General features: G+C 42.1%; 1 protein-coding gene across 1 annotated transcript in view; it reads right to left on the bottom strand.

Annotated features, from left to right (window-relative positions):
- The window catches only part of BPHL (biphenyl hydrolase like), a 34,505-nt gene that overhangs the window by 1,551 nt on the left and 16,677 nt on the right, over positions 1 to 16,277 (bottom strand). Inside the window, exons 5-6 of the mRNA XM_039246523.1 lie at positions 13,328 to 13,459; positions 9,940 to 10,063 (exon numbers count right to left, since the gene is read on the bottom strand). Of these exons, the coding sequence (XP_039102454.1) occupies positions 9,940 to 10,063; positions 13,328 to 13,459 (256 nt within the window). The remainder of the gene's footprint in view (positions 1 to 9,939; positions 10,064 to 13,327; positions 13,460 to 16,277) is intronic.

The raw sequence follows: 16,277 nt of genomic DNA, 5'->3' as shown, positions 1-16,277 counted from the left end.
GTTGCCCTCCACAATGAACAAGGCTTGCAGAGATGCTCAGGGCCTCGACTTTCAGAAGGCAGAAAATAACCAACTGCAAGGATATTGAAAGGTCATAGAAGGACATATCCAGGCTAAGCTTAATGTGTGCTAACTGAACTCTGAAGCAGAGGGACTCTGACCTGCCAAAGCTGGACATTTTCTTTTGTGGGTAGCCAGCTGGTTATCACACATTGTTCCCCATTTCTACAGTCTGCTCGGACTCCCAACAAGGAAGCAGACACCTACCATGAATCTCTTCTTTTTCTTAGCCTCAGTGCACCTGCACTATTCCTGTGGTAATCTCTATAGGTCTTAGGGAAATAAAAACTGGGTCCCCTTCGTTAAAAATATGGCAGGTCTGTTTTTGAGGCATCTATCTCCATTCAGAACTGCACTGGACTGTGGCTGGGGTGAAATGACTGAAGTCATTTCAAGGTCCTCAGTATATCCTCGGCCTTTAGGTCTGACACAGGATTCACTATACTTAACACTTATGTGTTCTTCTTTGGGAAGTCACCTGGACAGGCATAAGTATGTAGCTGTCAAGGCAATGCAGCAATGTACTGCTGACAGAGCATCTCACCCATTTAACAAAAGGAACTAATCACACGCTCTGTTTTCAAACAACCACATTTTCCAGGAATCAGTAGCAAGTCCCCCACCATCAAACCCATGGCTCAGCTGGAAACGAAGGGGCCTCCTGCTTGCTGGGGCCAGCTCCTGCTTGCATTTGGCACGTTCAGAAAAAGAGATGTGATTCTAGATCTTCTGAGCAACTGAAATGTGTCTGATCCCACAGTGTAAATTCAGTAGTGGCTTTACCTCTGCTTAATAACACTTTTTCTAGGAGGCTCTTCACAGATGAAGGAGAAACATGCTAGCCGCACTATATTACATCTCCTTCCTCAGTCTAACCTTTTACAGCTTTCAAGTTAAGCTCAGAAAGCTACAGACAGGGACAGGCAATAAATAACGTGCTACAGCATTTTCTCTCCTTCACTTTGGATATGATCAACATCTACATTATATATGAACCTATAAAGTTGCTGGTTATGTCTGTGAGCGTTTGTTTTAATTGAAAACCAAAGTAGTGGTTCTTTGTGCCTGGAGCTCTTCTCTTGTGAAAACTGGACAGCAACGTGACTCACAGGTAGGCCTTGCTCCTTTACCAAGTCATCCAAACCTGGTTGCCAACAATATCCCCTTTAAGGCAGTTCTTTATTCTCTCCTTTACTTATTTACTTCCTTATTTATTGTGTTCTTTATTTTGAGAGAGACAGTGCAAGTGGGGGAGGGGCAAAGAGAGAGAGGGACAGAGGATCTGAAGCGGGCTCTGTGCCGACAGCAGTGAGCCCAATGCAGGTCTCCAACTCCCAAATCATGAGATCCTGACCTGAGCTGAAGTCAGAGTCTCAACCAACTGAGCTACCCAAGTGTCCTCTCTGTTCCTGTTAGAAAGCCATCAAAGGGTAATAATGGGTGGGCCACAATTCCCTTCAAGCTGGTAAAGCAGTGGGGTAGAGCATGGCCTCCCAGCCTCCATCTTCCCCCAGCAGGCTCTCCCCTCTCAGCCTGAAGGTGGGCCAGGGCCAAGTACATGTTTGGAAAAGGCAGAAGTAGACTTCTCGCTGAGAAGTTTCTTCTCTCAAATGCAACCTTGTCTCAAGCATTAGAAAGAAAATTGCCTCCGAGGCTATTTTTCTGGTAATGCCACAGTTAACAGCAGACCCCTTGGCTGTCTGTGTCTACCATATCAATGCTTGTAACTCGTGTGTGGAGATGCTATCCTTGCCAAACCTGGGGGATTACAAGGGCCAAGTAGGGGCCTTCTGACTGGACTGAGAGCTTTCTTTGGGTCATAGCTGCTTGTTATTGGAGGTGATACCACAGGGTTAAAGGGATGGGCTATATGGGGTCAGGACATGTCCAGTCTAACCAATGTGGGATCTATGCTAGCAAATTACTTCTTTTCCCAAAGCCACAATTCCTTATCTGGAAAAGGGGGACAAGTAACAGCATTTACCCCACAGGATTATTCTGACCACAAAATGTATATAAGGCTGATAGTACAGGATCTTTGGGCACTCAATGAGCAATAAGTAGTGTTTGCTATGATTTTCTTATTCTATTTGAACTGTACTTTACAATATTCAAAAGTCCTAATTATGGATGAATTATGTACAGCATATTAATGAAATGCTCTGACTTGGGAGCATAATTTATTTACATTTGGCTAACACAATCCATTCCAGTTGGAGAGATTTTACAACATGTCATGGGTAAGCCTTGTGTAGAAAGGATGAGACCCCACTCTCTCTACAATGCAAAGTATTCAGCTTTGTAAGGATGAGCCTAATCCTGTTTGGAGGTAATCTTGTAACCTGACATGAGTGGGATCTTGAGCTGACTGCTTTCCCTTCAACCACAGCAGCAAGCAGTTAGAGATAAGCACTAGAAGAGAACTTGGGAGGAGGAAGGGATGGGGATGACTGGAGAAAAAGTCATCCGGGGCAGTTAGGAAAGGGTGGACACATCTCCCCTCCCTGTCACAAGGTTGGGGTTGGTTTAGAAGTGCAACCATGTCTCCTTCAGGGTCCACCTACCCCCAAGAACCTGACTCACTCTACCACAGAGCTAAAAACCAACCTTCGTCCTCAGCATGAACCTTTGTCACCTGGGTCAATTCACCTCACCCATGCTCGTGTGCATTTCCTCCTGACCTGCACTGGAGGTCTGGGGCCATCTGACCTCTGGTGGCCAGACTTGAAGAGCTTAGGAAGCTGCAGAGAGAAGTCCCTTCCTCCCTTCCATGAGTCAGAGGAGAGCACCTGACCCACTGCCTAGACAGCCTAATCACTTGTACCCTCACAGCCAGCCTGCTGACACATTGTCCAGTGAACCTACCAAAGGCCAAGACCTCTGTGGAGAATAGCCTGTACCTTTGCCTTCCTCATTGTGATGGCTGGTTTTATGTGTAAACTCGACTGAACCATGGATGCCCAGATATTTGGTCAAACATTGTTCTAGGTGTTTCTGTGAGGGTGTTTTTGGATGAGTTTAACATTTAAGTCATTAGAATTCAGTGCACTAGGTTGTCCTCCCTGATATAGGTGGGTCACCTCCAATCAGTTGAAGGCCTGAATAGAATAAAAAGGCTGATCCTCCCCCAGAGATGAGGACATTCTTCCTGCCTGACCACCTTCAAACTGGGACATCAGCTTTTTCTTGCCTTTGGACTCAAACTGAAACACTGGCTCTTCCTGGTTCTCAGGCCTTCAATCACACTGGAACCAAACCACTGGCTCTCTCAGGTCTCCAGCTTGCTAGCTCTTCCAGCTTGCCCACTGAAGATCTGAGACTTCTCAGCTTCTATAATTTCATGAGCCAATTGCTTATTCCATATAGTAAATCAACGTGTGTGTGTGTGTGTGTGTGTGTGTGTGTGTGTGTGTGTGTGTATTATGTGTATCCTATTGGTTGTTTCTCTGGAAAACCCTAAAATACCCACACATCTGTACTGACAATGTTGCTGAAAGTCGGGTCAGGGGCAGCCTGCCACTGACCTATTAACAAGCCACACCCCAGCTGTCTCCTGGGGCTCCTGATCACCTGCACCCATAGAAGTGGCGGCTACTGCGTACTGAGCTCTTAGTAAATCTTAAACATACAAACGCTTCCCCACTCTGTTCCTCAAAAAAATACTTTGAAATGACAGGTATCATCCCCATCTTACAGACAGGGAAACAGAGGTAAAGAAAGAGATGCACACTGTTTAAGAGCACACACTTAGTGACAGAGCCAGTACTCAGACCCACGTCCATCTCCTTCCCTGCCAGGGCACATAACCGCTGCTATGAATGTTGCCAGGACCCCAACACACCAGTTTTGCTCTCCAGGCAAGACTCCATTTCCCACTTCTCCCCTTTCGTTGACACTGAACCCCAGCTCTTTGCACATTTTACCTATCATTCTTTCCCACCTGGACCCAGAACATGCAGGTGGACTCTGCACCACACTTTTTGGCAATGAGTCACCAGTCAATGGCCCCTGTGTGCCTCTCATGTTCTCTTTCTTTCCAAGTGTACTAAGCACTTTAAAATGCACTAGCCCATATCCTGGGACTGGTGCTGACATGCTCAGCAGGAGGAATATTAAAGTCACATGCTAGCAGCTGTTAAAAAGGACCATGTGGTCTCAGAAAGATGAATAATTGGAGGAGGAGGATACATCTGAGTTGCTACCTGAGGGACGAGCACAATTGGCCGGGCCACAGAAGGGGCTAAGGGCTAGAGAGGGATTCCAGGCAAAGTGCTGGCCATTGCAGCTGCGTCTGAAACCCAGGTCCTCATCTCTGCTGGTCCTCTCATTCCCAAGATTGGAGCACCTCCTTAGAAACATAGGATTATGCCCTGAACTGGACCCCCTACAAAGCTGCATGCTGAAGTCCTAACCCCCACTACCTCAAAATGTGACCTTATTTGGATAGAAGATCTTTAAAGAGGCGATTAACAAGATCCTACGTGTGGGCCCCAATCCAATGTGACTGGTGTCCTTATTAGAAGAGATGACCCCAGCGGGAAGACCATGTAGGGACATAGGGAGAACTATCTATAAGCAAAGGAAAGATGCCTAAGAAGAAATCAACCCTGCTGATAGATACCCTGATCTCAGATTTCCAGACCCCAGAACTGTGAGGGAATAGACTTCTACCGTTTACACCGTGCAGCGTGTGATACTTGTTGCAGCAGCCCCAGCTGACCAGTATACACTGAGTACATATGGAGCTTGGCCAGCTGTGTAGTCACATCCTCCTCTGAGCTGGCTTAGCCCACTGCCTCCTGGGGCCCGTCCACTACAACCCCAAAGGGCCTGATGGACATCAACCACTGCTCAAAACAAATCCTCTGAAAGCTAGTTGGGGCTGACCTTGAGGGTGATGCCCACGAGGAAGCCAGCTAGCCAGGGAGGTGGTGAGTGATGTCAGGGCTTTTCGGTCTAGGAGGGAGGGCTCCGTGAGCAGGGAATGCCCAGGGGCTGGGGCAGAACAAGGAGAATCAAAGGGGAAGTTCTGCTCCCCGTCACTGCTATTATCAGAATAGCTCTTATTTATGTTTTGTGTCTTGGACTTCTGAATCAGTTTATTAGGAGGAAGCATTCAGCTGCTTAAAAACAAATTTTAAAACCACTGAACCTGAACGATCTTTAAGGCTTCTTCGCTTCCAAGAGATTCTACCATTGTTCCTCACAAACACACACAAAGAGAGAAAAATTAACATAGGCAGGGAGCAAGCCCGCTGAACAACCCTGTCCTTCATTTGGCCTCCTTTTTTTAATTTTTTAAATGTTTATTTATGTTTGAGAGAGAAAGAGCAGGAGAGGGTGGCATAGAGAGAGGAGGATAGAGGATCCGAAGCAGGCTCTGTGCTGACAGCAGAGAGCCCAATGTGGGGCTAGAACTCATGAACCATGAGATCATTACCTGACCCAGAGCCAGACCCTTAACCTACTTAGCCACCCAGGCGCCCCCCCACTCACCCCATTTGGACTCCTTCTGAGAGAAAGGCATTTGTTTCATATGTAATATCTGTTGATATAATCTTTGAAGGGATTTTAAGGCTGTACCCTTAAATTTAATTATAAATGTACCTAGCAAGATAATGAAATATTAAGTTCATTGGAAACCTGCCACTCTAACCTGTTTCCCTATTGTCAAATGGCTGAATCTCAAAGGGCTTTGGTGCTCAAGGAATCCATTTTCCTTTTGTGAGGTCCAAAATAAACCATCGTGTTCCAGGTGGGCTCATGATCATGTCTAACATAAAGGGCTCTTATAGCAGAGGAGGGTAACAGGTATAAAATGCAAGCCAGTTTAGGACAATCATTGCTAATAACACTTTACCTTCAACACATTTGTTCCTAAGAATATAGCTCTAAAAAAATTATCTTCCATAAAATAGTCTACTGAAATAATTAACATCTGAACAGGAAGAGAAAATTTTTTTCCCATATTGATGTATTCTGTTGCTAGGAGATGGGTTTAGAACAGAATCCCTAAATTAAACTTTCTTGCAGACTGACTTTTATTGAACCTGGCTCTCTGAGAAAACGCACTGCATTTACCATGAGCGTCAGTGTGCAAAACCTGTCATTTCTGAAGCTAGAAGATAATTAACCAGGTCAGCGAGTATATAATCCAGGCATCTTACCATAATATTAAAATAAGAGTATGTTTATAAGAGGCAGTTGTGCTGTGGGGGAAAAGTGCTATATTAGGAGGGAAAAAAAATCTAGGATTTCTCATTTACTAGCGATGCAACTTTACAAGATTACTTCATATCTCTCAGCTTTGATTTTTCTCATCTATAAATGGGGACAATATTTTTTCATAAGTTTGTTATGAAGAATAATTAGATAATGTATGTAAAATGCCTTTTAAAATATAAAATGCTATATGGATATAAAAACTATACAGTTTTACAATAATTGTATATTATTGTAGAATAAGAAGTATGTCTCCTACATTTAAATGTTCTTTAAGAAATCTGTTTGTTGAACTGTATCACTGGGGGCGCCTGGGTGGCTCAGTCAGTTGAATGGCCAACTTGGGCTCAGGTCATGATGTCATGGTTGTGGGTTCGAGCCCCACGTCAGGCTCTGTGCTGTCTGCTCAGAGCCTGGAGCCTGGTTCAGATTCTGTGTCTCCCTCTCTCTGCCCTTTCCCCGCTCATGCTTTGTCTCTCTGTCTCTCAAAAAATAAAGTAAAAAAAAAAATTAAAAAAAAAAAGAAATGTATCATAGAATACTATGATTAAGAAGTAGTGGGTGTTTGGTTGTGGCAGCTGGGTGGCTCAGCCATCTGAGCATCCAACTTTGGCTCAGGTCATGGTCTTGCTGCGGTTTGTGAGTTCAAGCCCCACACTGGGATCTCTGTTGTTGGGGAAAGCCCGCTTCAGATCCTATGTTCCTCTCTCTCTGTCCCTACCCCACCTTCTCTCTTTCAAAAATAAACAAACATTAAAAAAAGAAGAAGAAGAAGAACTACTGGATCGCTTACACCACACACAAAGAAAAATTCAAAATGGATTAAGGACCTAAAGGTGAGACCTAAGACTATAAAATCCTAGAGGAAAACAGAGGCAGTAATTTCTCTGACATGGATGTAGCAAGTTCTTACTAATATGCCTCCTGAGGCAAGGGAACGAAAGCAAAAATAAGCTATTGGGACCTCATCAAGATAAAAAGCTTCTGCACAGCAAAGGAAATGATCAACAAAACAAAAAGACAATCTACTGAATGAGAAAAGACATTTGCAAATGAGAATATCTGATAAAGGGTTAGTATTCAAAATATGTAAAGAACTTATAAACTCAGCATCCAAAAAACAAATAATCCAATAAAAAATAAGGCATTAACAGACATTTCTCCGAAGAAGACATCCAGATGGCCAACAGACGTGCAAAGATGCTCAACATCACTCATCATCAGGGAAATGCAAATCAAAACTACAGGGAGGTATCACTTCACACCTGTCAGAATGACTAAAATCAACAACACAAGAAACAACAGGTGGTGGCAAGGATGTAGAGAAAGGGGAACCCTCTTGCACTGTTAGTGGGAATGCAAACTGTACAGCTACTCTGGAAAACAGTATGGAGTTTCCTCAGAAAGTTAAAAATGGAACTACCCTACCATCTAGTAATCACATTCCTGTGTATTTGCCCTAAAGTATACAAAAACATTCAAAGAGATACATGCACCACTATAGCAGCATTTACAATAGCCAAATTATGGAAGCAATCCAAGTGTCCATCAACTGAGGAATGAATAAAGAAGAGGTGGTATATATACACCATGGAGTGTTGTTCAGCTGTAAAAAAAGAACAAAACCTTGTCATTTGCAAGATGGATCTAGAGAGTATAATGCCGAGTGAAATGAGACAGAGAAAAACAAATACTGTATGATTTCAGTCATATGTGATATTTAAGAAACGAGTAGCGAAAAAAAAAAGAAAGACAAATCAAGGAACAGAGATCAGAAATCAGGAAATCAGTTTGTTCTCTCTTAAGTACAGACAGACTGATGGTCACCAGAAGGGAAGTGGGGGGGTGGGGGGGATGGGTGAAATAGGTGAAGGGGATTAAGAGTACACTTGTCATGATGAGCACTGAGCAATGTGTAGAATTTCTGAAATCACTATTTTGAACCCCTGAAACTAATATAAACACTGTGTTAACTATCCTAGAATTCAAAAAAATTAATAATAATTTTTTTAAAAAGAAGTTGTGGAACTGTTTTGGAGTCCGCTTTCCCTGCTGGGCTATGTGTGCACTTAGGACAGGTGCCACCAAGGGCCATGCCAGGCAGTGCTGGTCCACAGTAGACATAAACTGGCTCATGGATAGGGTGCCTGGATGGCTCAGTCGGTTGGCTGGGCGTCCAACTTCAGCTCAGGTCATGATCTCCCCGTTCCCGAATTCCAGCCCCGCGTTGGGCTCTGTGCTGACAGCACAGTCTGGAGCCTGTTTCAGATTCTTTGTCTCCCTCTCAGTCTCTGACCCTCCCTGGTTCAAGCTGTCTCTCTCTGTCTCAAAAATAAATAAACATGAAAAAAAATCATTTCATGGAAGGAAAGGAGAAGAGGAGGGAGGATTTTCTCAAGTCATTAATAAAGCAGTACCAAAAGAATTCCATAGAATTCCAAAGACAACCAGAGTAATGACAGCATCTCTGGAATTAATATAGTTTCTGAGGAGGTCAAGGCTCACTTGGATGTTTATTTTCTGGTGTGTTTGCTTAAAAACAAAAACAAAAAAAATCAGGCCACTATCTCCTGGTCATACCTCATGGAAAGGGAATACTAAATTTATTCTACTTTAAATTTTCATCTTGATGTAAGTACCAGCAAAAGCTGGTTCCTGTGTGAGCCAAAGTATCTAAGATATAAATTTCTATTCCACACAAAAATGTATGGGATTGAAGAACAGAATTTCTGCTGACATATAATACAGCTCTTCAATGTCCAAGGCCAGTTGGCAGAAACAAGAGAGCAAAGAACAAGTTACGTGTATCTGCTGTTTCATCAAGTGAGCCACCAACATGGCTTGGTGTGTGCTGCTGTTTTGCAATTCCGAATTAGCAAGCTCCCCTTCCCATCTGATGTGTACCTATTTAAGGCTGAAATAACATGAGAAGTTTATTTTATGACATAATTTTAAGTAGAAGAAAAAGCAGGGTTCAGAGTTGAATACAGAATGTAATTATATCTATGTTTAAAAATACTTGAAAGGAGAAACACATTAAAAATGCTAATAACAAAAAAAAATGCTAATAACAAACGTATTTAAATGGGTGGCAAGAAACAGGCAATTTGTTTCCTTCTTTTGATTTTACAAATTTTCTTTACTGGGCAGATAGTCTTTAAAAAATTTATTTAAGATATCTCTACATCCAACGTGGGGCTTAAACTCACAACCCTGAGATCAAATGTCACATGCTCCTCTGACGGAGCCAGCCAGGCGCCCCAGGGGGGACAGTACTTTTTTAATGATAAGCTAATCTGAAAGTTCCCAAATTATATAAAAGTGTTTTAATTAACAATGAGTGTTATAAATCTAAACCGTCTGCAATGTTACAGAACTTAGTACCTATTAGCACATTTGCCTTTGTGGCAACAATAAAATAATCCATCTAAGATTTTCTTTCCTTCTGGTTACTGGTTACCCACAAATCAGGGCTCCGTGTGTTCCGTGTTTCCCTGGAGCCCTAAACACAGCAGTACTATTTATTGACATTGCCAAAATGGGGGAGGGGTAATACCTTAAAAACACTCAAACTTCATGTTTCCTTTCCTTACATGGCTTCTTCCATGCATTTCCTAAGGCTCTGAGGTAGAGCGCTGAAGCAGAGACTGGACTTACCGTGACCCTCTCACATGTTTGTGTATGAAGTCGGCATGGAAACGTGGGACCAGAGGATCCTTCTCCCCGTGCACAATTAAGGTGGGGCACTGAACCAGGGGCAGCAAGTGCCGACAGATATTCCCTGAAAGACAAATAGCATGGAAAATCCACTTCAATGTGACCGTCCCACGAGGTGAGTCAGAGAAGCAGAGAGCTGTGGCAAATCATGCCTCTCTCTGGACCTCAGTGTCCCTGTCTGTAAAAGAGGAGGTTTTCCTAAGGTGGGGCACCTGGATCATTTGAATGTTATTTGAGTGTCTGACATAAGTTTGAGCCCAGTGTCGGTCTCTGTGCTGACAGCTTGGGAGCCTAGAGCCTGCTTCAGATTCTGTGTCTCCCTCTCTCTCTCTGCCCCTCCCCCACTCACACTCTGTTTCTCTCTCTCAAAAATAAATAAACATTAAAAAAAGATGGGGTCTGAGGTGTTTTTCAGCACTTAGGTCTCCTTTTCTGTTTCTCTGCTGTTTCTTTTTCTTTGGAAGCTCTATTAGTAAACAAGCAGTTTTACTTACAGTCATAATGCATGTAAAATAAGAATAATAAACAAAACCCCCCACAATTCTTTATATTATATTAGAGCAGTCCCCAATTTGCAAAACGATGCTCGGCATGTAAAAAGCTTTCCCATTGAAATAATGTCTTAAATGGTTCTTGGGGTCCCAGCTAGCCCTTAAAGCTTATACACCTTAGTGTGACATTAAAATTTACACAGGGCAAGCAAGCTTCTTTCTCTTCATCCCTCCTGCCTCCATGACATTTCTGACTGACATACTTTGGAGATCATGAGGTTCTCACCCCCGTTTGTAACAACATTTCTAAGGTGGACATGGAACAACCCGGTTCTGGTCCTATCCTGCTGTTTCCTGCCTGTGAAATCTTGGGTGGTTCCGTAGTGATGAGTTTCAGACCCCTCCTTGGTCAAACAGGGAAAGTTACAGTTCTCTGGGGTTGACCACAAAGGTAAAAAGAGATGTCATGTCAAAGGTTCTGGGCACCCAGCAGGTACTCCATAAAGCGAGGTTCTCCCTCTCCTGACTCCTCCCTGCTTCTGCCTGGGTTGAGAAGAAAGTGCTGAGACTGAGAAAGCTGTCCAGACACATGGCCTGTCTGGCCCCCTCACTTGGGGGGTCACTGCCTGCTAAATGAGATGGCAACGGGCTGGCCAGGGAAATATTTCCCTAGGTCTCAGAAGCTTCCCTCTCCTGTTCCAGGGATGACAGGTACCCACCAACCATATAATCACTTATTACTGAGTACTATGTGTCAGAGACTGTTCAAGTAGTTTGATGCCCATGGAACACTCCATTACATGTTTTAACTCATTTAGTGTGTACAATTATTTGTAAAGCAATTACTTTTCTAACAACAGTAATAATAACCTTTTATTAAGCATTTACTTTGTATTTGCTATTGCACCAAAGCTAAACATACAGAGAGAGCCCTGTTTAATCTTCACAACCGTATGAGGTAGTGTTTAGTATCTCTGGTTCCCAAACAGGAAACTGCAGCTTCAAGAGAAGCCAGCTAATCTGCCCAATTCATTCTAACAGCAAGCCCAGTGGCAAGGTGAGAATTCACACCCAGGCCCGTCTTACCCCTAGTCTGTGCAGTTAACCCCTACACTAAACTGAGGGTCCACAAACATGAGGATACAATTATGAAAAAAAGGGCTCCTGTCAAATTAATGAATGTGGAAGGGAGATACATAGTTTATTCACAGTCTTGCTGTAAGATCATTTACACACTGCTAGCTCCTCTATATTTTGACATTTTCCCCTCTCTTCTCTTTCTTTCCTTTAAAAAAAAACTGTATTTGATATTTTTAAATTTTAGGTTTACAGCAAAATTGATTGGAAGGTACAGGGATTTCCCTTGTCGCCCTGACTATCAACATCCTCCACCACAGAGCTCAGAGTTTACATTTGGGTCCACTCCTGGTGCTGTACATTCTGTGGGTTTGAACAAATGCTTAATGACACACATCCATCGTTATGGTGTCACAGAGTATTTTCACTGCCCTGAATATCCTGTTCTGGCCATTGTGATAGGTGAGTAGTGGGATCCTGTTATTTGGCTCATCTTTTTAATCAGGTTGTTTGTTTTCTTATTGTTCAGTTGTAAGAGTTCTGTGCACATTTGGATAACAAGACTTGATCAGGTGTGTCTTTTGCAAATATTTTCTCCTGGCCTGTGGCTTGTCTTTTCATTATCCTGACGGTGTCTTTCGCAGAGTGGAAGTATTAGATTTTAACAAACACGGGGCATATTTTTGAACTGCTGATTTAGTTCTGCTTCTACCTTTGAATCTTCCTCCCCTTTCAGCTCTCTTGTCAGGAAAGCAAAAAAGTTTACATTTCAATAATGGATAACTGTCTTAGACATCTTTTATGGCATTCTTAAGAGCTGACAGAAACACACTTCCAAGACCTATTTCTATGGGTGGGTACTGCATTTGAACAGGATATGCTTGCTGTTTTGAACTTAAACCAAAAAGTAACATTTCCAAATAACCTTTTCACTGTGAAAGTTTTGACAGGTGACTCACTCTGGAAATGATTACCTAATAGATCAAACTGGCCCTTCAACTGCAGCCATTCTGTAATTGAATTGTGCTCCCAGATTAGATCTTAGCTACCCTCTATTCTTTGGTGGTTAAAATAGAAAAGTGAAAGAGTATACATGTAAACAGCTACTTAAAAACAGACTTTAACTCAGAATTTCTCTTAAAGAGATTCCTTAAGAAAGATTCTCTTAAAGAAATTCTTACTGTTTCTGGAAATCATATTCAGTTTTCCGATAAAGACAGAGAGCTACAGTCACTTAACTAAGTTCAGAAGGTGGGGAGTGAACTAAACACTCCTCCTCATGCTAATTCTGCTGGGCGAAGGTCATGACAGAAAGACCCTTCTCTTTTGTCCTAGTAACAGAGTATGTAGCAGGTAACATGTAAAAAAGAAAAAAAAAAACAAAACAGTATGTGTGGTGGCTTTTTTTCTGACTATCCATTCCAGAGTTAGGAAATAAACACTATTTAAGGCTTCTGGAGAAATACTTTGTCATCATACACACAAGGGTTTGAAGGAGAAAGGGACAGTCTGCTATTAAAGACTTAACAATGCGAACCTTGATACATATACTAGGTCTATATATTTAGTATAGTCTAAGGCAGATTTATTATACAAGGGGTCGTATTATGTACAATCACTAGCATCCTGTGTTCACACATGAGCATGAAAGGCCAGTGGGTGAGTGTACTAATCACCAGGGAATTCTGGAACACCAGGGAAGAACTCAAGCAGTCTCTCTAATCAGTAAAGGAACAGCTAAAACAGTTCATACAACCTACCATCTGGAAGACGTTTAAACTGTTTTATGCCATCCACCCACTTCTCACAGGTTTTGGCAAAGTAGTCATACCCATATAAGGTTTCTAGAGGTTTTCTTGTTCTCTCGCTCCATTTAGAAACATCTCTGATACCTGAAAAATAGAAGTCATGACAAGATAGGTCTAGTCTAATGTTAAGGTTTACCTTTAAATATTGCAAACACAGTCCACCTCAGAGCATCCTGTTTGCTGTTGTTCTATCTGCCTGGAATGCATCCCCAGCTTTCCACCTGGCTTACTCCTCACTTTGTCCAGGCCAGTGATGCCTTCTCTGACCACCTTCTTAGAGCACCCTCCCCTCCATCTACTCTGCTTGGCATCTATCAGTGCTTTGTAGCATTTTCTGTGTTCATGGCTGAGTGCCTGTTTCCCCAGTAAGATGAAAGCTCCAGCCTAAGGGATTTGGCTTGTTTTTTCTCCCACTTATCCCCAGAGCCTAGGCCAGAGCCTGGCACAAAAGAGGCACAAAATAAATTTGTACCAAGTGAAATCAGATCTGCATTTAACGCTTTCTGTTAAAGGTATAAGAAGATATTCCTGCAGTTAGGGTTACCTAAGTAAGACTGACATGATTTAGAAAAGAAAAGGTTTTTTTCTGAATTGCATTCAGGTACACTGAAAAACATACAGATTATTCATTCTGGTTCCTGCTACTGAAGAAATATGGCTATAAAAGGCTAACTGTGAACTCAAAACAATTACAGATGATTCACTCTTAGGAAAGGAAGTAACAGCTAAAACCCAGTTTTAAAATGCATGAAAAAATTCAATTACTTAGCCCAGTCTTTTCCATATTTCTTTAAATACACTGATAATTCTAATGCTTCTGAGCATATTACATATTGCTTATGGACAGCTTTTAACACAGTGCTTCTGGTACACAATCCACCTCAAAGATAACACATTACTAATGACATGAACTCCTACTGAACAATAACTCTTCCACAGTGCTCTGGACAGTGCCAGGCCCCTGGCAGGCACCCAGTGTGTACTCAGAGAATGGAAATAACAGAGTGAAGGGAAAATTGCTATTTACAACTACAACTGCCTTCTAAGGATGGCAGATGCTGTTGAAGACATGGCCGGATTAGTTCAAATCTGCAGAAGTTAAGCCCAGAGGCACATTATGGAAGCTGAGGAGAGCTGATCTGCTCTGCATTGGAGTGAAAAGACTTCACAGAGCAGTGCAGAGAAGTCTCGGAATTAAGAGGGTAGGGAGGAGATCTGGGAAGAAGGAAAAGGAGAGTTGGAAGAGAGGAAAGGAGAGAGGAGCCAGCAAGATGTCATGAAGATGGCCAGTAAAAAAAATCCCCTGTAGATATTTCTACTTGGGGCACTACTGCAGACCACACCACAACCTCTGCGAGATGTCCTTGCAGTGGAAGCCCTAGACCTTTCCTAAAATATATGTTTTGTTGCATTGTAGGAGTGCACTAATTAATGGAAACTAGGGTGTGTGTGTGTGTGTGTGTGTGTGTGTGTGTGTGTGTGTATGTATGTGTGTAAGATAGAAGAGACCTGAAAACAGAGCAAAGGGTGGTAAGACTACTCAAAAGGCAGGGTTGCTTTTAGGGGAAATGTATCTACTAGCTGGGGGCGGTAGGTAGAGTTGAAACTGAGATTCCTAGATTAAGCTGAGGTTAAAATGGCCCCCAACTGGGATTACCTCGTGGCTTCCAAGAGTAACAAATGTAAATTCTCTCTGAAAGAAAACATCAATTTGTATTCATGGTCTTTTTTGTTTGCGTGTTTTCAGACTGAGAGCAAGCAAATATTTGCTCCTAATCAAAAATCACAAACCAACCAGAATCCTTATAAAGCTAATGAAAAAGCTAGAACACTGGAAGAGAAAGTTTAAGAGATGATTCAGACAATAAGATGAACAAGAGACAGGGAAGATGGAAAGACAAGGCCCTCAAAGTCCAGTCAGTCCCAGAAGAAGGAGAGGAGGAGAAGTAATACAGGAAGAAGGAAACTGGTAAGAAGGGTTTTCAGAACTGATCAAAGAGAAGAGTACACAGACAAAAATCAAGTGTAACGTGAACTGGATAAATAAAAAGGATTTCCCATCTAGAACCAGAAGAGTAAAATAGTAGTGTATCAAAGGGAAAGAAAAATCCTGAAAAGCAGCCAGATGTAAGACACATCATGCCAAAGGGAGGGAAGCTAGCTGGTAAAACTTACCAGCAATGGTTAAGGAAGGCAGACAGTGGTGCAGTGGAGAAAAGAATTTCCCATTTATATTTCTGTACTTAGCCAAACAATCTTTCAAGAATGAAAGTGAAATAAAAACTGAGTTGGCTCTTAACAGATCTGCCCTAAAGAACTTCCAGGTTCTGCCAAGTGAGGACATAAAACACTGTAACATTTTCTTACATTAAAATTAGTTCTGTCATAAAGAAAGCAAAAGAACAAGCGACAAGCTGTGTACCACAATGACTGACGCAATTACCAACCACAAGCGGCCAATCATCAGATTATTAAACAACAAAAATCCTGCAAATCAATAATGGCATCATAACATTGAAATGTTCTAGTGTTGAGCAGGTGGAGAGTCCTTGGGTGTTGGTTTTGTTGCTAGACTTCATAAGGTATCCCTGTTAAACATAACGTTTTATATTTATCAAATATTACATAAAAGTTTTAAAACAAAAATAAATGAAGACATGAACAGGTGCAATACAGAAGAAGATACCCCAACGATGCATAAAGATCTAAAAAAGATTCTCAATCTTATTAGTAATAGGAAAAATGCAAATTAAGTCCCCCAATAAGATACCATTTCATGCCCATTTGACTGGCTGAGGATTAAGAAGTCTGATGATTTCAAGTTTTTGTGGAGGATGCAAGTTAAGGAATCTTATACACTGGTGGTGGAAATGCAAATTTATTTAGTTGGAAAATAATTGGT

This window comes from Hyaena hyaena, unplaced genomic scaffold, assembly GCF_003009895.1.
Source record: "Hyaena hyaena isolate Hyena2069 unplaced genomic scaffold, ASM300989v1 scaffold_282, whole genome shotgun sequence".
Classification (NCBI taxonomy): domain Eukaryota; kingdom Metazoa; phylum Chordata; class Mammalia; order Carnivora; family Hyaenidae; genus Hyaena; species Hyaena hyaena.
The sequence above is the reverse complement of the archived record's forward strand: the minus strand, read 5'-3'. Positions and strand labels throughout refer to the sequence as shown.